This window comes from Lissotriton helveticus, chromosome 5_1 (genome assembly GCF_964261635.1).
Source record: "Lissotriton helveticus chromosome 5_1, aLisHel1.1, whole genome shotgun sequence".
Taxonomy (NCBI): domain Eukaryota; kingdom Metazoa; phylum Chordata; class Amphibia; order Caudata; family Salamandridae; genus Lissotriton; species Lissotriton helveticus.
The window spans coordinates 1,976,574,919-1,976,597,643 of NC_136065.1; the positions used below are offsets into that span (position 1 = coordinate 1,976,574,919).

At 47.1% G+C, this 22,725-nt stretch overlaps 1 protein-coding gene across 2 annotated transcripts in view; it reads left to right on the plus strand.

Moving 5' to 3' along the window:
- ZPBP2 (zona pellucida binding protein 2) overlaps nt 1-22,725 on the plus strand; it is a 640,439-nt gene that overhangs the window by 181,368 nt on the left and 436,346 nt on the right. For both annotated transcript variants that reach the window (XM_078645671.1, XM_078645673.1), the window contains exon 4: nt 16,702-16,863. In XM_078645671.1, the coding sequence (XP_078501797.1) occupies nt 16,702-16,863 (162 nt within the window). The remainder of the gene's footprint in view (nt 1-16,701; nt 16,864-22,725) is intronic.

Genomic DNA, 22,725 nt, shown 5'->3' on the forward strand with positions numbered 1-22,725 from the left:
GACCTCTTCCCTGGTGAAGGGAGCAGTGAGCAGCTCGTCCCATTCCGCGGATACCCGAGGGAGCCCAGCCAGATAATCTCTTTGCCTCTCGGGGTCAAGGGTATCCCCCGAGTAAAGTGCTGCGTAGAAATCGCCGAAGAGGCCAGCTTTGGCCTCATCACTGTGTACTAAGGTCCCTGCTGCAACGCGGATCCCCCCAATGTATTCTCTCTCTCTCCCTTGTCCCGGAGTTGGCGGGCCAGGTGCTTCCCCACTTTGTTCCCCTGAGAGTAGGAAAGGCAACGCAATTTCAGCAGGGTAAATTCCGCTCTGTTATTGTAATGAGCTCATAGTTTGCCCCTGACAGCCATCAGTGGCCTAAGTGTCTGTCTGGAGGGGTTTTGTTTATGCGCCAGCTCAAGAGCAGAGAGCTCCCTCTCTAGCTCTTCCCGCTCCGTCCTTCTCAGCCTGTTAAGGGCGGCATTAAGTGCTAAACAACTGCCCCGTATCGATGCTTTGAAGGCGTCCCACCTAATAAAGATAGAGGTGTCGTTCTCGCGGTTAAATTAAAAAAAACCACGGATAGCCTTCCGTAGTGCCTTACAGGATGGGTTATCCTGGACCAGGGAGGCCGGAAAGTACCACTTGCGTTGGACATTGCAACCCACCGCCCAGTGTAAGCAAAGTGTAAGCAAACTGTGATCAGAGACAGACAAGGGAAATATCCTGGCATCGCGCAGGTTCCCCCGAAGGGATTGACTCAAGAAAATGTGGTCTAAGCGAGAATAAGAGTGATGTACGTGGGAGAAGAAAATAAAATCCCTAGCCTGGGGGTGAAGAAAGCGCCAACCGTCTATAAGAGCCATGTCTCCCAACCTCTGTTGTGTCTCGTGGAGAAAAGGGCGGTGTCGGATCTCTGGTGATGAGAGCTGTCCAGTTCCCTATGCCATGCCAGGTTAAAATCCCCCATTACAATCAGGGTCCCCTCGACGAAGTCCTCAACAATCCGCAGCAGGTCCCAAATAAACCCATTTTGACCTACATTGGGGGCATACAGAACCAAAAACGTGCTCAGCTTGCCGAGGAGCATACTCTTAACCATAAGCCAGCGACCCTCCCTGTCGTTACTCACACCCATGGGCTGGAAGTGTAGGGCCGAGCGGAAAAGAAGTGCCACTCCCATGTGTTTCGTGGGGGCTGAGGACCTGTATATTATGGGAAATTGCTTATGCTTGAGGCGTGTTTCATCCTTCCACGCCAAGTGGGTTTCCTGAAGGCCCACCACATCTAATTGGTGGTCAAGGATGTATTTCCACACTTTCTGGCGTTTCTGAGGGGAGTTCAAACCCTTCACATTCCAAGTACCTAAGGTGAGAGGCATAACCGAAGTAGAACCTCACCCCGCTCAACAAACAGAGTCAGTCTGGCAGACCCCCCCTCCCCAGCCAGGACCAATGCCTCTTCACAATCCCTCCACCACCAGTGCGAGCAGTGCATAGTAGCTCAGGTCCATGTCCGCACCCTGCCCTGCAATGCCCCCATTCCCCCCCCCCAGGCCACCCAGCACAGCACACCCATCACCTTCCATCCACCACAAAACCTGAACACAAGGCTCTCCGCTACCACCACTACCCTCCCACCCTGTTCCCCCCTCCCACCAGTCCCCTTTCCCCCCCAATCATTAGAAAAAAATCAAGTCTGAAAAAAGCCATGTAACAGAAACAATGCAAGACCCTGCAAGGAGGCCTCCCAACAATGACCGCAAGGGTCTGGGCGGTGAGACCAGGCAGTGTCCACCCAAAACACAGTTCCGGGAAGACGCACCAGTGAGTTCAGAGATCATATGTAGTACCTTATGGAAACGTGCCCCTCCGGCTTCCACGAAGTTCCGTCCTGAGGCATCATGCCACCGATGAGCTGTCCTTTCGCGCCGCCTCTGTCACCAGCGCAACCGAGGCAACTGCCGTTCCTCTCTCGTGCAGGCGAGCCGATAGGTCCGCCCCCCCCACTGCTGCAGGTCTACCCACTCTCCGCCAGGCCAGGGAGCGCGATCGATGCCTTGCTGGGGAGCCCCCCTCCCCGGGGGGCGTAGTGGTGTCATCCATGCCAAGGAACTCCCTGGCTGCCGATAGCGACCTGATCTGAACAAGTCTGTTTTGCCAGCGAAAAATAAGGCGAAAAGTGTGACCCCAGGAGTAGGCCACGTTCTGCTCACGTAGGAATGCGGTCACTGGACGGAAGTCTCTCCGCTTCTGCAGTGTCGAGGCAGCCAGATCTTGAAAGAGCTGAGGACGGTGGTCTCGAAATTGCAGGGGGTTAATTCCTCGTGCTTTCCTAAGTATGCGCTCCTTCAGCTGGAAGTCATGGACACAGACCAATATGTCAGGGGGTGGTGCTCTCTGGCCCCGCGGCAAGCCCACCCGGTGGACCCTGTCCATACGAATTTCCTTGAGGTCATCTTCCGCCAAGATCTGTAGGAAAAGGGCTTCCACATAGCCTCGCAAATCTCCCCCTTCTCCTTCCCAGGGCACCGCTCGTATCCTAATATTGTTCCGGCGTGACCTGTTTTCTAGGTCCTCGGCATGGGCTTGGAGGTCCAGATTCTGCTCCGATAACCGAAGCATTTCCTGCTGGAGCTGATGCACATCCCCCACTAGCCCCAGGTCGTGTTCCTCCAAGGTCGCCACCCTCTCTCCGATGCTGTCCACATCTCTCCTCACCTCACGCAGGTCCGAAGCCAGCTGGGAGCGAAGCTCCGAGATGTCATCCTTGATGGCTGTAAAGAGTTCCACTATAAAGGCCTTGGTGGCGGGTGCGTCGTCATCTCCACGTGGGGGCGATTTGCTGGGTCCAGGGTCACATTTGAATCGACTAAGCGAACTAGCCACAGAGAATAAACACTTTACCTTACTAGGAGATTTTAATTTCTATCTCGAATCCCTAACCGACAGAGACACTTTCCAGCTCATCAATGATCTACTACCTATCGAACTCAAACAACTGGTCTCCACTCCCACACACAAAGCTGGACATACACTTGATGGTATTTTTACTAATAACCCAAACATTATTATAAATAAAACATTACCTTTAACATGGTCTGATCACTCAGCAATCTTATTCGACATTAAAATTAAAAGCCCCTTACACAACAATACATCTCCCAACTCATATCAAATTACTAGAGATTGGAGAAACCTTGATCGGACGCGACTTATTCAGACCCTTACTGATGTATTTTCCTGTGCAGACACAGAGACAGACCCAAACATTGCAGCTAATAATTATACCTCAAGCCTGGAAGAAGCATTCACAACATTAGCCCCACCCAGATTGTCTAAATACAACAGAAAAACCCCCTCGGCCCCCTGGTTTTTCGAACAATTAAGACTACAAAGACAATACTGCCGAAACTTAGAACGCCATTGGCGCAAACAATATCATTCGGTTGACAAAATAGCCTACAAATCTGCTCTTCACAAATATAAACAGATGATAACCATAGAGAAAAACAACTATTATACTACTCAAATCGATCAGGCAAAATGCACCATGAAAAAATTGTTTCAGGTGGTGAACCAACTTGCAGCACCCTCAAGCCCTCCTACTGAAACATCTCAAACCCTCTGCAATGCATTGGCGGACTTCTTCTCCGAAAAAGTCACGTCCATATTTAAGGACTTTACTCCTAAAGCTACCATTACCAAAACAAACAATACACAAACAAGTGTGGACACACCAAGCTTCATGGAATTCACTAACATATACCCTCAACATATTCATAAACTTATTTCATCTATCAAATCAGGATCTCCTTTGGACCCCTGTCATCCAGCGATTCTTAATACCATCCCAGACATCATCACTCCACCTTTAACACACATTTGTAATTCCATGTTTTTATCGGGTTCATACCCTACCATTTGGAAAAACACAATAATCAAACCTTTGCTCAAAAAACCATCACTTGACCCTTCATCACCTTCTAGTTACCGACCTATTGCATCCCTGCCTTTCCCAGCTAAAATTTTTGAATCCATCATGAATCAACAGCTGTCTGAATATATCCATAACAACGAACTTTTAGATGACACCCAGTTCGGTTTCAGACAGGGACACGGTACAGAAACCGCCCTGATAAAGGCTGCAGATGAAATAAGGATGACTATGGATAACGGTGGAGAGGCTGTACTCATCCTACTGGACTTATCGGCGGCCTTCGACACGGTCGATCACTCTACCTTGATCGACCGTGTCGAAGCCATCGGTATTACACACAAAGCCAAGGACCTCATTGCATCCTTTCTGGCAGACCGCAAACAGGCAGTTAAACTGGGCTCATATACTTCCCTCACTTTCACCCTCCCTTGTGGGGTTCCACAAGGCTCCTCGCTAAGTCCGACTCTTTTCAATATATATGTTTCGGACTTAGCGAGGGTAATAAAAGCCTACAACATCAACTTAACGACATATGCCGACGACACTCAGTTGGTAGTATCCATACACAGGGATGGCCCCAAAAAAGCGGCAAATTTTAAAGAAGGCATGAGGGCCTTCAGTAGTTGGATGTCTTCCAACTGCTTAAAACTCAATTCCACAAAGACCGAAGTTATGTTGTTCGGCAAGATCCAGCCAACATGGTCCCCCCTTTGGTGGCCGGAGGAAATGGGCACTCCACCTGAGCCAGTCAGTAAAGTCAGAAATTTGGGAGTCATTTTTGATGACAAACTCCATTTTCACCATCATGTCAACTCAGTAGTTTCTTCATCATTTAACACACTAAGAAAAATCAAGAAAATACTCCCATACCTCCCCAAAGCGGCAGGAAAAACACTCATTTCAACACTTGTGTTCTCACGTACTGACTATTGCAACGCCCTCCTTCTGAACGCACAAGAAAAGGTCATCGCCAAACTCCAGATGATACAAAATGCCTCAGCTAGAGTTTTACTGGGCATCTCAAAATTCAGTCCCATCTCTAAACACATTAAACATCTGCATTGGCTTCCCATCAGAAGCCGCACAAAATTCAAATCCCTCTGTATTGTCTATAAGGCAATTAACAACCTTGGACCTAAATTCCTTAAGAAATCATTTAAACCTCATATTGCCCCAAGAATGCTCCGCTCCAATACTGCCCATTTGCTCAACATATCCAGAACAAGAAGTGTTAACTGGGGAGACAGATGCTTCACGAACGCCGCTGCAAGACTGTGGAACTCCCTCCCCCTAAAAATAAAGATCAGTCCCACCCTTATCATTTTCAGGAAGCAATTAAAAACATGGTTATTTTCTCAGTAATCTGATCATCCTCAGTAACCCTTTCACTCTTAGGAAGCAACTAAAGAAAGGGTTGCCGTGTTAGTATTCTCTTACCAGTTGTCTTAATTAAAGCATCAGCGCCGAGACACCCCTGGGTAATTGCAGCGCTTTAAAAATCGCGTAAATAAATAAATAAATAAATAAGGCTGGCGGTGGGCCCTTTGGCGCTCCATCTTTGCCCGGTTTGTCCTTACGTGGTCTGGTCGTCATACCTCTAGGCCAGCGGACCACTCGGATACAGGGAAAGCCGCCTGAACCCCTCCTACACAACGCACTCCGAGAGTGTAAAACCGGTGTCTGCAGTCAAGTCGCTGTTGCGATGCCCGTCCCCCTATAGCTCCGCAATGGGGATCTCGTGGCGGGAACTCACTCTGGTGTACTCTCCGTCAGGGCCTGGAATCCAAGGCTCCCCAGTCCGCCTCGACCAGGAGGCCCAAAAGCGCAGGTCCGGCAGGTTGCAGAGTTCCGGCTGCTACTGACCACCACTTCGAACCACACTGTTGGCAACTCTGTGGCAACTCCGTGCAGAGTCCCCCAGCGAGACTCCAGGCTGGCACCGTCAGCACCAGCCATCGCTCCTTCCCTCGGGCAGACAGTGGTAGGGCCAGGTCCGCCTAAACAGTCTAGGCCCCGACACCAAGGCAGCCCCACTCCAGGCACAGGCCGCTCTGCTCCCCCCGATATTGGCCGAACCTCCACTGACCGCCCCGCTTTCATTCAGGAAAGACCCTGTGGGCCCCCCGCCAGTCCGCTGAGCCCCGCTGTACCTCCTCCGGCCGGCTCTGGCGCCACACGTGCTCGAGGTCTCCTGATCCAAATGGGGATCCCACGCAGCTCCTGATGTTCCTCCAGCCACAGGGCCCCTGCAAGGCTGAACCCGGGGCTGGGCTCGGGGGCGCGGAAGGACCGCAAGGTCGTCCGGTCTGGCAAGGCCCAAAAGCACCGGCCTCAATTAGTGGCTCCGGCACTCGGAAGTGGAATGATCACCGGGCTCCGCACCACAACAGAGTCCCTGCAAGCCCCGGACCCCGCCGAAGCACGGATCCTCCTCGCAGCCAAGGGCCCCGAGCGGACCACGCGCAGTCTCCAGCTATCCGATTTCGCCGCCACAGCCCAGTCTAACGCGGGGGCAGAGGCGGCCCGACAGGCCATAGCAACAGCGGCAGCCGAGTCAGGCCTCTTCCCGCTTTTCCGCGGATCGCCTGTTCTCCCGTCCCGGGAGGTCGAAAGTACACTCCACTCGCTCCCGTTAAGCAACGGGCTTCGGCAGGCGCAAGAGCGATCTAGAAGTCGGCCCCAGGAAGCAGCTTCTCAATGCTGAGCAAGTCGTGGCGCCGGAGGGACACAAAGGTACGTCTCACTCCGTCGCCATCTTGGTAGGGTGCCTTTTAACAAGTATAAGTGTTTCTGGTACATGAGCTGAACCTCATTCTCCTCAAACGGACAGTATTCCACTGGTGTCTCTCCTTCTATGTAGGAGTGAAATGCTTTTGTTCTTGCATTTGCTGCTGGGAATGTAACCCATGAATAAAATACCTCTGTTCTATATGATTTGCGTGCCACAATCACGAAAACTACTATGCCACCCCTAGCTGTTAGTCCAGGCGCCAGCAATTTCAGGGTGACTGTATGCCTAAAATTTGCCGCAATCTGTATTGCATCTGCATCGTCCTCATCTTCTGAGAGGGGCAGTGCTTGCTCTAGTGGGTTTATGTCTGTGTTAGTCATTGTGTTATCAGAACATCAAATAACTTTCAGGAAAACTTAAGATAAGCTTTTTATGAACAATTTAGGACCAATGTATCCTTCAAGCTTGATAAACCAACAGTCAATAAATAGGATTCTTTCGCCTACTCAGCTGTGGTGGAGTTTGTGCCCACCCACTCCAGACATCTCTGGTGTTTTGTGATTAAGGGTCTCCGAGAATAGCACAACTGAACTACTCAGATTCTACTGTTAAATTAGTTCCCAACCAACGTTGGCAGCACCATGTCGTGTAGTTCCTATATAATCTATTCAGGATCTGCGCATACGGATAACATAAACTGTGAGATTGGTGGCAGACTGATTCCGTGCACCCCCACCGGGTATGTTAGCCTGTCTGTATCAGCTAGCTCATAGTACCACTAGAATCTCCTCTTATCGGGGAGAGAATAGTTCTTGGCAACCTCAGAACATGACAACCCTGATCCCTCAGAATTGTGGCAACAATATTCTACCTTTCGCTCAGTCACTCGAACTCACTTAGTTTGTCTCAGAGATACGTAGAATAAACTTACTGGGCATTTTTCAATATGAATTTATTGAACAGTTGTTATTCTAGTGTAGAATAGATGAGCTGCAACAACCATTAGACAGTAGCATAGATATATGATTAGAAGTACTATGAAAGTAAAAGGATGGTACAGTTCTACCATCTTGCAGTCGTCATGAATATATACAAGTACATAAAATACATGATAAAAGGTGCGTACTCCTACGATGCCTCCCTAACTAGATGTACCTAAATGTACCTAGCATCTTTGTAGGTGTTATGCCAAGAATCCCTCTAAGATCTAGTCCACCCCATTACCTGAGAATGAGAGAATATGGAATCCTGTACTAGTCTCGAGTTGGACACCCCGCGAGGGATGTTAAACCACTGCAAGCTGAAGTGTCTGCATGCAGAAACATCAGTGTTTCTGGTCAGTGTGTCAGCCGGGAAGTCTCGGTCTCCTCTACCCATCTAAGCAAGATGTGATGTATATATACCCGTAGGTCTCCCCATGGGTCCTACATTGCTGTGTCGGCCTAAAGGATGACGTCAGGCCTGAGTTTATACAGAGATATTATACCGGAGATGGCAATGCTGCTGTGCTTCCAAGAAACCTCATGCATAATGTATGAGATTCGAACTAGGAAAAACCCACATTCTGAATGCAGTGGTGTATCTAGTTAAAAGGTCCATCCCTAAGATCTGTTATGTATGTAATGTAAGTAAGAATATAGGCGAAATGTTACAATGATACCTGCGTCTATATAGGGTAACTATATGGAATATAACATTTTGATATGTATTTTTTTTACCATTTCCGTCTGTATTTATCCATATTTATTTTCTGGCCATCTTATTGGTATTTATCCACCTTTATTTTGTGGTTTGAGAATAAATGGGGCTGTAAAATGGTATATTTCCATGCTTATTTGACTCTTGGACTTGTGCTCATACATGGATGCTTCCACATTTTAGCAAATTAAGCAGCACGTTTATCAGAAGACTACACTTACAGGTACATATTTGCTATATACTACAAACTAACTTGTTAACCTATGCCTGTATTCTAGGAAATCTTATCTTAATCTTAACTTTCCATTCTGTCTATCGGCTCAGCTTTTGCATGGAATTCACGACATACAGCGTGGGGAGTCTCTCACCAGAAGCATAATTTTCAGTATTTTTTCCCTTTTAAAAATAAATACAGACAGAAAACACATTGTTTTCTTGTTTTGTGTTATCATTTTTTATTAGCATTTCATAAATACAGTACAAGAAATATATGATAACATTGCATATCTTAAAATACGTAATAGTAGAGAAAGAATAATGAATACAATTATAAATATAAAAGGAAATGAGTCAAAATCCATAGAATAGCGGAAAAAAGGAGGAAATTAGGGGAAAAACATATTATATCAAATAAACTAAATACAGACATCATTAAAACACATTGTTTTCTGTCTGTACTTATCTGTACAAATCTGTAAAAACGGAAAAACGGACACCTTAAGTCTATTTAATTCTGACGTTTGTGGATATTATCTTCGGGAACCCAATGCACTGTTTATTGGTTAGTGTGGTTGATAGTGCCACCTTCCAGTATTCTCTAAGTGGTGCTAAGAGGGGTACAGTATCTGGTCTCAAAGAGTTATATAGCATAGTGATTGCATCTTACCTGCATGTTGCGTTATTAATGTTTGGAGTAAACTGGATGTTTTAGGTTGGTCGTGTGTGTGTGTTGCCCCATTTCCTGAATATTTGATGTGTGAGTGACGCATACAGTAAGAATGAGCCTGGGGAAATAACATAATCGTCCACAAGAATTACGAACTTGCAGAGAGTCAACAAATAAATCGCCCCCGGTCGTTAGACCGGCCGCAATGTAGTCTGCCATTTCTGGGTGCATAGCTCTTGTATTAAGGCCAGGAAGTACCCCAAGTGCTAAGTCGGGGCATAGGGTGGGTGTCTTAAGTAATGGATCCAGCAGCTGCAAGCCGTGGACATTAAGATATTACCTCTCTTCTTGGGGATCACTGTCTGAGAACAATTCAGCCACACTAGCATCGTGGAATGGTGTAGGTTAGAAGCCCAGCACCCGAGATCGGTGGTGTTGCGGCCTGCCAGCCACTGCATTGGCCATCGTAGTTGTGTAGCAGTGTACTAATGCTCATAGGTAGGAGCTCCCTGGCCACCCTCCGTGATTGGGGCGTAGAGTTTTGTGAGGGTATCTCTGATTCTCGTCTTACTCCAGATTAGAGACGTTAGGATTGATTTCAGGTCACAAATCAATTTGCCTGGCAGCGGGAAGGTGAGAGCTGTGAAGAAATACATTTTAGATATGGTTATAGGCCCCATGGGGGAAAGTGGCCGTTCCGTCCAAAATGACAGGGAGGAGCGAGCGCTAATGATCGCCTGCCCAAATTACTCTCTATTAAGTCCACTTGGGAATGATATATTTGTACTCCCAAGTACATGAAGGAGTCACAAGATCAGGTGAGGACACTGTGGTAAGCCCACCATTTGTTCTGAAGTCAGGGGCATCATTAGAAATAAGAGATTTTCCCCAGGTCACTTTTAGGCCACAGATGTGTTTGTAGCGATCCTGCAGTTCCGGCCACATAACACAGTCCAATGGCCCCAAAGATATATTGGTGCATCATCAGGGTAGAGTGAGACAATGTGCCATTGGTTGTGCGCTTTGATGCCCTAGTCAGTTACATGGCTATGTATTGCACAGGCCAGAGACTCCATCGCTAAGGCAAAAATAACTGGCAATAGAGGACACCCCTATCCGAGATCATGTGGCCTGTCTTGACATGCGCCTGATATATGAAAGCTTAATCCATTGTAGGAACCGGGGGCCTATACCATAACCCACTAATGCCGCTATTCTGTACTCCCATCTCAGGGTATCGATTGCCTTTTCTGTTTCTAAAGATGATCCATGTCTGTTCCCCTGTGTTCCTACCCATTCTAGTAGGAGGAAGAGCCGAGGTAGGTTGAGGCTGGTGTTCCTGCCGGGAATGAATCTGTTCTGGTTGGAATGCACCAGCAGTTGTCACTTCCAGTTATCTATTAGCCAGCACCCTACCCAGTATTTTGTAACCTGTATTCAGGAGGGATAGGGGGCGGGAAGATCCAATGTGTAGCTGGCTACATGAAGTAAGGGCGGTAGTATGCCCCTATCATAAGCTTCTGTGTACAACCGGTATAGACGAGGGACCAATTGCATACTAAAAGAAAGATAAATTGTCAGAGGGCATCCATCGATCCCCGGAGTTTTTCTTCTCAACAGTTTTTTTATGGCTTCTGTTACCTCGGTTTCCAAGATGAGGGTTTCTAGGGCTGTGTGATAGATCTGTAGGATCCTGGGGAGTGTTATTTGTTCTAAGAAGAGCTGGAGCTCTGTTGCATCATATGACGGAGGGGCACTGTATAGGGAGGTGTTGTATTTGCAGAAGGCCAAGTTGATCGTGGACTGCGTGTTAAAGACGGCCTTCGATTTATAAATGATGGTAATGGATGTTTGAGATGAGTCTGTCTTCCACAATCATGCTAAAGTCCTGCCCGTCTTATCCCCCTCCGCATGTCTCCTGGCTATGTATGTTTTGTATTCTAGGCACACAATCGCTTGGCTTGGGCCAGTGTATGCAGGATCCATGGGTCAGCAGGCGATAGATGCTAGAGTACTGTACCTCCGTCTCAAGGGCATTCAATTCTCTGTTCAGGGTCATTTGGGCGCCATATACTGCTTTTATCTTGTGTCTGCGCAAGACCACTGTAAATGCATCCCATTCCACCCCAACACTAGATGCAGAGCCCTCATTATCCTGAAAGTACGATGTAATAGATTGTGACAGAGGTGTCTAATGGGATATCATTGAGTGCCTCTAGGGGCAAGCGCCAAGTGGGGATTCTGGATTTGGTTTGTAAATGTAAATGTAAATGTAGTTGAGCTTATATAGCGCACAGCTACCCGCAGTGGGTTTCCCGGCGCTTGCTTAGGGAACCCTTCCTGGTATTCCCCTGTGAGATAGCAGGGTATCCACAAGGTGAAAGTCAGGCATCCCGCCGCGAGGGGCCGTTGTGGAGATTAAGCAAGCTATTGCCCAGAGTCGCAGAGTGTGAACCCGTGAGTCGAGGAGGCACCGGGGCGAGAATTATCGAGTCCGTGGAATTTTTAGCCCAAGACCCGCCAAGGCGGGGAATTGAACCCTGGTCCAGGACCGATCTCAGCTTCCGGGTCTGCTGCCTCTAACCCCTGAGCCACACTTCTCCACAATGTCAGCTGTAGTTGTAGAGGGCTGTGATCCAATAATGTACAACCGAGATATTCCGCATGAGACACCCTGGGGAGGGCCTTGTGGGTACAGTATATTAGGTCTATTCTTATGTGTGAGTCGCGCAGTCCAGAAAATCAGGAGTATTCCCTGCGGGTAGGGTATATACTGCGCCATGCTTCCTGCAAGTGAACAATGGTGGCCCATGCCTGTAAGTGTTGTGACAGGGTTATAGAATGAGCACCTGGGAGCGGAGGGCATGAGCGCTCCATATCTAGGTCTGGGGTGTAGTTGAAATCCCCCCCAATAAACTGGTACTAAAGGGTCATGTAGCAGCACTGGGGTCAGCGATTGCAGCAATAGGGATTGGCCTGAGTTGGGGCATAGAGTGAGATCAGCGATATCGGTAGGCAATCCAGTACCCCCTCCAGTATTGCGTAATGCCCGTCGGGGTCAATTCGGGTGAAATTCGGGTGAAAAGTACCTCCAGCGGAGTCCCAGGCACCCCCCATACCAAGGACCCTCCTACGTATCCGGAGTACGTGCTCCCCACTATCGTGCCCTTCCAGTGCTTCTGCATTGAGGCGGGTGTCTGAGTGGTCAGGTGGGTTTCTTGTAGAAGCGCAACAGTAATCCAGCGCCTACGCAAGTACTGGTATACCCAGTGTTGCGAAGCGTACCCTGCTAGGCCACGAACATTCCATGTCAGTAGTAGTAATGGAGTTCCTTGTGTACCCATATACTTTGTCTTAATATGAGGAGGAGGCCTGGGTCCCAGTATGTCAATAACGTGTTCCCTTCATGCACATGGATGTATGTACCCCGCACGGTGCGGGGGCAGTTGTGTTCATCCAAGATGGTGGATACTATTTTATGGCACATTCAGCGTAATTTAAACAATAACAATCCCCGACTCCCACTACCAGACCTATACGCCAATGGGCAGACGGCCATCAGCACTTATCTGCCATACAAATACAATTTCCAATAAAAACAGAAAAGAGGGAGAAAAAGAGAAAATTATAAGACAGTGATTCTATATCAGACACACCTTGTGAGTGGGGAGCGAGGGCAGCGTGGCGAGCTCGGATTGCCCGCTTGTATAGATTATTGTTCAAAACCCTAGAAAGTCTTATATGATAATGTTCAGATGGGGATGCCGTAACACTCCATGCTAGTACTTACACAGACGCATTATTATGCAGCAACCCTGTGTGAGGTCCATCAAATTAGGTCATCAGACGTTTGTGCAGTGACAGTAGGGCGTCTGTCAATCACCGCTGCATGCTGTGAGTCCGTCAGCAATGGGGTATCCTCCACCAGGTTCTCAGCCTCAGGTCCTGAGCTTGATGAGGAGGAAGGGACCGGACGCTACGTATCTTTTAGCATTCTTCATTGCTTGTGCTCTTTCCCTTGCCACTTGATCTTTGGTGGGCCCATGCTGTCGACGTCTGCTCCGTAATCCGCAGCATCTGTGTGTTTGCCATTGCTGTCGAAGTTCAACCGCAGCTTCCCTGAAGGGAGATAATCCATTCTGGTCCGTCCAGGCCCATGCATCCTCCGGGGTGGCGCAGAAATGAGTGTTCTCATCATGCTGTATCCTTAAGGTGGCTTGGAATTGAAGAGCATACTTCACGTTGTGTTCCCCCAGGTGTTTCTTCACATTGAGGAAGGAGGACCTGTGTCGCTGTACTGCCAGTGCATAGTCTGGGTATACGTGTACTGTAGCGTTTTCGCTCGGATATGGGCCAAGTGCTATCGTTATTTGCAATAAATGGTCTCTGTCACGTTAGTTAAAGAGTTGTGCCACCACAGGCCTAGGTGAGGTTCCTGGTCAGTGGGGGGCACTCTGCGCAGAGAAAAATGTAGATTGCTTGCAATGGAGGACTGTGTTGACCAACCAGATTTCGAGGTAGAGTTCCATTCTTTAGCCCTCAACACGCTCAGGGAGGCCCACTTTACAGACATTGTTCCTTCTGGATCTTCCATCCTAGTCCTCCACCCAGTCCCAAAGGTATTCCACCTCTTTTTGTAGAGTCTTAAGCTGTTTGTCTGCTGTCTTTATAACGTTTATGATTGTCGCGCATGAGACCCATTTCAGTGCATACTGAGTCTATCTTGGGTCCGAGAGTGGATTTGATTTCCAGAACCACTGCCAGAAGTTCATCAAAATGATGTGAGTGATCAGGTAGGGCTTCCGGGGTAAGTTTCCTGGTTTGTGCATTATCTGGGGGTCAGTCCGCAGGTTTGCGCCCACCCCCAGTTTGTGCCTGGGGTCACGGCAATCCAGTCTGTTCTTACCCATTCTGAGGGGAGCAGTGTGGGCTGTGAGCTGGACGTTGGGCAGCAACTCTGCAGGGTACCAAGACAGGGGAAATTTCTGTTGTGGGGTCGTACCCCCCACAGCATCTGACTAAGCCTGTGGCCTAATATTTCTGCCCCAGGAAGGGGAGTTGACTCTTGACCCCTCCTGTGCAAGTGGGACATGGGGGATTAATCACTCGGAGTGCACCTCACCACATTTTCTCCCCCCACCACCCTGGTGTCCTCTGGACCTCCACGTGGCACAGTTTCATAGTTGGGGTCTGTTGTCCAAGCCTTGTTTGCGTCGTGGAGTGGTTCCTTGTTATCCACAACCCATTTGCCCCACAGGGAAAATAATTATAGGGGGGGGGATAGAAGTTGATTGTTCCTTTCCCCCTCAGCTTTGTTGTTTGCAAAAATGTAGTCCCACTTGGTGCTACGGCGGCGAGCATAGGTCCTCACGCTCCTGCGCAGTCATAGACCTCAAGGTCGCACAGTACTACTTTCGTACATCACATCTATAATAATGGGACAGCAGAGTTCCCCATGTATTCCCTGCAGCTAGTCTTGAACAGTGAAAAAGAGGCTCTTCTCCCCCGGCCGATCAGCCCATTGCACTGTACCTTATTGCCCCTGATGTGAGATCAGCCAGTGGAGTGTGCGCCCTGCGGGATCCCTGCTGCCTGTGCTTCCTGATGGAGGCACGGCCGGCTGCTAGTGCCTTCCCCCCCGTAGAGGCTGCTCAATTTCACTCCAATGGAGGAAGGGGGGGGGTGAGGGTGCCGGGCACCGGCAGGCAGCACAGTTGTCCTTGGGACCGAAGCACCAGGCGTCTACCGGCCTGCGCCCAGGCCTGTTGCTTCAAATTCACTGCCGCCGTCGGCCCTCCACAACTTCCGGGATTAAAAAAACTGCTGGAGCTCTTCTGTCCCGCCGGTAACTCTGAGAAGTCACGTCGCAGCAGCGCCATCTTCGGTGTTTTGCTCAGTTCAGACGGTGCCCATCCGCGTAAGCAGTCAGCCCCTCCTGCTGGGGTCTCCATCAGATGTGGCGTGCCACCCGGTCGACCTCCCAGACCTCAGTGCACTAGTGTCTCCCAGTACGAGCACTGCAAAGGTGCCGCTGCTCGTTGCAGAACTGCCCCGTGTGGGTCCGGGGAGCCCCTGCAAATAATGCTGGGCAGTCATCCGGCCTCAGGGCCCCCGTGCAATGGTTATTATGGCAGGATGGTGAGCATGCTGCAGCGGAGTTACTCAGCGTGCGTCCGCTCCGGTCGCCATCTTGGCAACTCCCCCAACTCAGATATGATATTTAACAAACGGACGTTTCTTATTGGGCAATCTTGAGGACTTTCTGAATCTTTGAAATTATCTGAAACATAGTTTATAGTGGATTGACTTCAGAGTCCGTGTCTTGCTGATTGGCCTTGCAAATTGTAGAGACTAGGCCAGATGAAGCAATGTCGAGAAATGCCTCAGATGAGCACCCCCTCAGCACCTTCTCTGAATTAGTGTCATCCATGACAAGGCACCAGGGTATACAAAATGGTTACTGTTATGGTATTATTGTATGCTGTTGTTAATCGCTTTTGGTTCCCTCTTCATGCATCAGTTGGATAAAAAAAGATGTAAGGAGCCAACCCTAGTGCCCCATTCAGTGCATTATACAGACCAGTCATCCCTTCTTGGATCAGTAGTTGCAAATTGAGTTGCATGTTTCCACAGGTTGGTTCTTGAAAACTCTTGCTTGAGGAACATTTTGTGGTATCCATTTTGGCACCACAGAATATTCATAAGGTGATGGATCTTGCTTTTCTTGACACAGTCCTGTTGCATCCGCAAGAAGAGCTATGTCTAGATAAGTCTTCTGACATCCCAGCAAGTTAGTGGCTCATCCCAGACATCTAAATGGTCAACTACACCACTTACCTTGGAACTTGACGAAAGGATATGATCTTTGACTTCAAAGTTGAAATAAATGGCAATGTCAAAGGATGCCTCCAGGTTGGCTGGGTAACTTTATATAACCTCAGCATTGAATACCTTGACTTTAAGTGTTTCAGTTTTGAAGGCCTCAATATAGGAAATATTATGGATGGTGTCTTGAGGGATGTAGGTTTCATTGAAGATTCCTTGCCTTATGTTGTGGAATCTTCCAAAATCGTGAGAATTGGTCAAAAAATATCTATGATGGAGAACCATATTTACAGGTAAGTAATTTAATTTTGTACACCAATTGATGTCCCATTATGAAATGTGTTAACTTAATATTGGCTCCCACATTGGTTCTGGAGGTATATTATCAGTTTAAAGTGTATAGAATAAAGTGACATCACATGCACTAGAGAAAAATTAAAGATGGTCTTTGAGCAATGTAGCACATAATGTTTGGTTCATTGGTCTCATCAACTTACATACCCTAGTTGTAAAATGAAGCATGCTGATCATGTAGTCTAAATGTCAGTCTTTGAAACTTCTATCCTGTCTATGTGAATGTAATGTACACTACTCTCTGTGGCTCTCAGCTACCAAATTTTGGCATTTCATGTTTTTCTTTTAGGGCAAAGCTACGTGAATTTAACTGAAACCGGAAAGCTTGCCTTGAAGTTCTTCACAAAAGATATGTCTGGTGCTTACATGTGCACACTTTCATACACAAGCTTCAGTAATAATGTTTTGGAGGAGAAAGAAAAATTCAAGGCTTATAAATTTATTGTACTGGGTAAGTACAACAATTATCCTTCTTTTAAATTGACTTTTGTTGATGAAGATAAATTAATTACAATTATCTGTTGATCTGTGTCATCAATTTAAAAGGGCTTTTTTAAAACATGGTGTTAAAAGTAGACAGCTAAAATATCTCAACCTGTCATAACTCTTATCATTACTGATCCATCATTTACATCTACATCTTAAAATATTGAAGAAGGACAACACTTTTTAACCCGCCAGACTCACCCCTTATAACCAACCGGTGAGGTACTGAAATTCTGAACCCGTTTCATAAAAATCGGCGTATCATGACGATTTTGGTAGCATTAGACCGAAAATGGCAAGTGTAAGATATACAAGCATTTTCGTCATACTTGAGTGGCGAGATCACCATGAAATCAGGGATTCCGTTCTGAACCCTCGGGTTCCATTATGTATACGGCAGCCATTTTGTGGTTGCCCTCACATAGGCCGATGACAGTGGCCGAACGAGTCTCCAAGCACACGTACACGTTAGCTGACTTCTGAATGACCTGAGCGAGCGACCCTCTTGTCTGAAGCCAAAACTTGATAAACCAGTTCCTTTTCCAGTAGCTGCTAAGATTATTGATCAAGACACCGTCAAACTTTTTATTGCGCACAACTAAGTCTTATCTTGCTTACACCTGTCTCTGCTCCTTTCTTTATGGGCCGTTTACGATGGGGATGTGCCCGTTTTTATGGTGGGTTCGATCGACCGATCTGATGAAGAATGTTAGGTTTGACCAATAGTTGATTATGGGCTGGGCAAACTGAAAAATAGACTTGTCATCATGATCCTGCTTTTTTTCGTCGTGAAAACATGTGAATGGTCAATTGTAAATAAGGAATGTTTGCCTGAAGCATAATATTTAGTATAAAAAGGGATGACTAGCTTTGTAGAGTTGAGCAGCCTCCTGAGAACATACACCGTGTTGTACTTCTAGGATATCTGTTACTGGCTGCAGCTAATAAAATTGATCTTTGACGTCACCAAGAAGTATCCCGTGTCTCTGTACTCTAAGACAGGTGGACCTGGAGACTAGGGCGTTATCCCTGGCGCCGCTGGGTCTTAAATAACCCGGATCTTCATTTGGCGCCCAATGTAGGGCGATTTCAGCGGTACCGGTCCAAGCCAGAGGTTCGTGAGGAGCTTCGTGTGGAAATTCTGGAGGAAGGCCAACCACTTCATCGACCCCTGTATGTCGTCGTGGTCCGAAAGTCTTTGCTGCGAGGTTCCCTGCTTTCCGACGTCTACGAAGGACTGCTGCCCTGACTATCGCCCTGTCTAGGAGCCTTTGATGTATTGTAAAGCGAGACGATAGACGGGTCTTCTGGTGCCGACATCGATACCTCAGTTAAGTATGAGTGGAGCGTCTCCCAGTCCTTAGTTTTTGGGTATCCCCTTGGGATCTTTGATTTGGGACTTGCAAGTACCAAAGCCGCGGGACTCGTGTATTCACGAGACTATCGTATTCGATATTCCCTTGAAGTTTGAAGCTAGACTACTGAGCGAAGATGCCTGGCCTTAGCAGACTTGGAAATTTGTTTTGTTGTGGTTATAATAGGGATTCCCGATTGGAGGACTCGTGTCCGGTTCCTCCGATTGGAACTCCAACCTATGAGCTCTATGTGAAGCATGGCGTGGGCCACATCGCATATAACGAAGTATGGATTCGTTACACAAAAAAGGACGGTGTCCTACAATGGCCCCGATATGGTAGTTTCGACACGGAAATTTTAGATAACCTAGAGGTTAGACTTTTTAAGAAGAAAGCCCGGCCGGCGATGTTGGACTCTTTCCGCCTATGGCGAAAGGAAGCCAGACAGAAAGAAATTAAATTAGCAAAGAGAAATAAAAGAGAAAAGGGTATCTCGATAATGCAAGCTGCTATGCAGTATAAAGACAATGAAGAAGAACAAGCGAGTGAGCAGTTGCACAGGCAACGTAAAATGGCGATCGATAAATGCTATCCAGTTTTGCCACCTATTCAGCAAGATGCAGCAAAAGAACTTGAGAAAGATCCTTTAATGTCACATTTGTTGAGTTCGCCACCCCCTTATGCGCAGAGTGCTACAGCACCTCCGCAACCTTTAGCGGCGCAACCTCTGGTTGCTTTGCCTCTTGCTATTGCACAGCCGCCAGCTCCTCTTCAGCTGGCTCCTACTGCTCTGGTGCAGCCTTCTCAAGGGCTGCCGACTTTGCTACCTGTTCCGTCTTTAATCCCTACGACCTTTCCACCTGTTTTTGCTACCTCTTCTGCTACTGCTCCTACATTAGCTTCTTCTCAATCCGCTTTATCTCCTGTTCTGTCAACTTCTCCTTCTGTCCGACAGAGAATGACGGATACTGTTACTAGTCTTTTGTCTCCTTTCTTTGGGTCATTAAACACGACCCCCGTTTAATAGCATAAACAGTTGCGTAGCCAACTGCCTGATTCTAGAGAGAAGGGAGTATTGGACAATTTGGCGCATAAATGGGTTACCGACCGTGCAAGATATGAGTTAGAGTCTGTTATGGATGTCTTCCGCCAATGGGAAGCACCGAAGCAGAGATATGTTTTTGATAAAATGTGTGTTTTTCTTTGTGAAGAATTGGAGGATAATGATTTGGAACCCAATCGACCTGAATTGTGTCGTGTATGGTTCGAGTTTGCGAAAGGCACGATTGTGGGTTCCGATGTTGAGAGAGCAGTTGCGACATTTTTGTCATTTAGGAGTGAGGCTATCTCTCGGTCGTTGTTTGAACCTGATCCCTCTGTTAGGAGAAAGGCGCGACAATATCCAATGAGAGAAGTTCCCCCGGTTTGGAAAGAAGGGGATCTAACCGCTAATCCACCTGTTCAGCCTCATTTTCAGCGTGTTTGGGTACATGTTCCATGGAAGCGAGCTGAAGTTTTGGCTCTTAAACAGACCTTACCTGACCCCCGTAAAAATCCTGCAGGGTATTATAAGGAATTATCACAGACTGCAGACTCATGTGTTATGAATTTAGCTGATATAGACATGCTGTTTGGAAACGTGGTCCCACAGCCTTTATGGGGATTGATTCGTCACATGGATCATGCGCAAGAGTTAGGTGATACCTGGGTTAATATTAGTGCTGCAGATGCGAGACAAGTTGGTGGTGCTAAACCTGAGCCTTTAGTTGCAGAACTTCCTGGTAGGATCGTTACTTACATGAAGACTTTAATGCCTGCTATGCGAGTAAACTGGGACAAATTGTCTGCGTGTAAGCAGAAGAAAGATGAAACTGTGTCCGATTTCTTCACTAGGTTTGAAGAAACGTTTATCGACCACAGTGGTCAAGACATGAGTACTGAAGGTGGTCAACGGTTGTTTGTTTATACGTTCGTGCATAATTTGCTTCCCGAGTTATGTACCAAGTTGAAGGATTCCGAGAGTTTTTGGGCTGTTTCCTCATCAGCACAGATATTGGCTACTGCACAATACTATGAAAATAGGGATAAGGATGAGAAGGATAGGGCAGGCAAGAAGACTAAAGAGTTAAAGACGAAGGTTCTTTTATAGCAAGCGTATCTGCCCGTAGTACCCAGCGTGATTATCAGCAACCTCAGCAGTTTCAGCGAAACTCGCAAAGGTTCGAGCCTTCTCAACAACGTTTTCCTGTAGGCCCTAATCAATGTGCATATTGCAAAGAAGAGGGCCATTTTAAAAGTAGCTGCCCTGTTTTGCTACAGCGTATGAATGGTGTTTCTAGCACAAGAGGTCGGGGTGTTCCACAAGCTCTTAGAGGTAGAGGGCGTGGAGGATTCTCCCAGAACGCACGTCCCTTTCCTCCACAAAATTCAATGAATAGTTTTGATCAGCAGAATAACGCGTCTGGTGGGACGACTCAGTATTATACTGATGACTACTACGCAGAAGGTGAAAATATGGAAGGTGATGATTGCTAAAACAGCCATAGACAAAGAGAGGGAGTTGTTTCAGTTCCAGTAGATCAGAGTGGACCTTATGTTGAGGTGATTACATCAGGTGTGTCAGAACCTTTTCTGTTGGATACTGGTGCTACAAAGAGTTCTATTATGCACTCTAAACTCCCTGGCTCACCTTTGTCTGGCGAGACGAATGTTTCAGTAGGTTTTTCTGGCGCCCCGGTTAGGAACCCGATCTCTAGTCCTATGTCTCTTTCTGTTGGACCTTGTGAATTCGCTACGGACATACTTCAGGTGACACAGCGAGGCCTGGATGAAGGTTTTCTGTCAGATCTAGAATTCAAGTTTTTAAACCAACAGGATCCAAGATTGGCCACTATATATACTTTACCAAAAGTGCACAAGGATGCGAACAATCCTCCGGGTCGCCCGATCGTTTCGGGCTGCGGCTCTATGCTTGAGCCACTATGCAAGTACATAGACTTTTTTCTAAAACCGATAGCCGTCAAGACCCAGGCATACCTTCGTGACACCACCCAAACCCTCAATTTAGTGGATCAACGCCCATTTGACTGTACTCTACAACTATTAGTCACCTGTGACATAGTGTCATTATATACTAGTATCCCTCAACTTGAAGCTCTAGAAGTTATTCGCAATGTCTTAGATCAACGTCCAGCACCTGTATCAGTACCAACTGACTTCATTGTAGAGTTGTTGAAGCTAGCCATGATGAGAAATGTTTTTATTTTTCAGGGGGACTTCTACCTACAAACAAAGGGAGTCGCTATGGGGGCCACCTTTGCCCCAAACCTAGCAATAATATTTATGGACTTATACGAGCAACGGTTCATCTTCTCAGAAACTAACCCATTCTATGCCAAACTGGCTTCATGGGTTAGATATATTGATGATGTCCTGTGTGTTTGGGATGGCAATGTGGAGGATTTAAACAGTTTCCATCTTTGGCTAAATCAACGTAAACCCCATATACAATTCACTATGGAGTCTAGTAACAATCGGATCCCATTCCTAGATATTACCATCTATGTCGAAAATGAACATTTATTAACGACATTGTACAGAAAACCTATGGAGAGAAACTCCTTGCTACAATACGAGAGCCACCATCCAAGAGGACTAAAAGATAATCTGTCCGTGGGACAGTTCCTACGGATTAGAAGGAACTGTTCCAAGAAGTACGATTATATGCAGGAATCTCAGGATCTGTCAGATCGATTAGTAGCCCGAGGATATCCAGGACGACTCGTGAAAAGAGCCCGGAAACGGGCGTGGTACAATCCGCGTGATATTCTCCTTAATGCTGATAAACAAGAGAGAACTAATCCGGAGCGCATCATTTGCGTAACCACTTTCTCGACCAGGAGTAACGAGATTAAAAAGATCATTAATAAGAACTGGTCCCTAGTAGCTGATGACATCAAACAGAAATATCTACCATTACACTCTTTCAAAAGAGCTAAGAATATTCGAGATACAGTGGTGCACTCTTTCCTGGATTCACCGGAACAGCCTACGATCACCTCCTTGTGGAATCTCCCTCCGATCATTGGACATTTCAAATGTGGTGCATGTATTGCCTGTATGTCTACACTACAAACGAAAGAGTTCACATACCAAAATCGAACCTTTCCTCTGAAATCGTATACTAACTGTAACACTGCCAACGTTATATACATCCTCTTGTGCCGGTGTGAAAAAATTTACGTTGGGCAGACTCAACAAAAGGTTAAACAGAGGATTCTACAGCATGCAAGTAGGATACGCTGTGCTGTACCGGGAGCCCCTTTGGTTGATCACTGCCAGAGAATGGGCCATGTCCCTCAGGATTTCAAGTGGTTAGTCATAGTGTAGTGTGTTTTATCTAGGTACCTGAATCAATATTCTATTCTTTACCCTTGTGCGGTTATAAATCAATAATATCCCTACAACGGCAT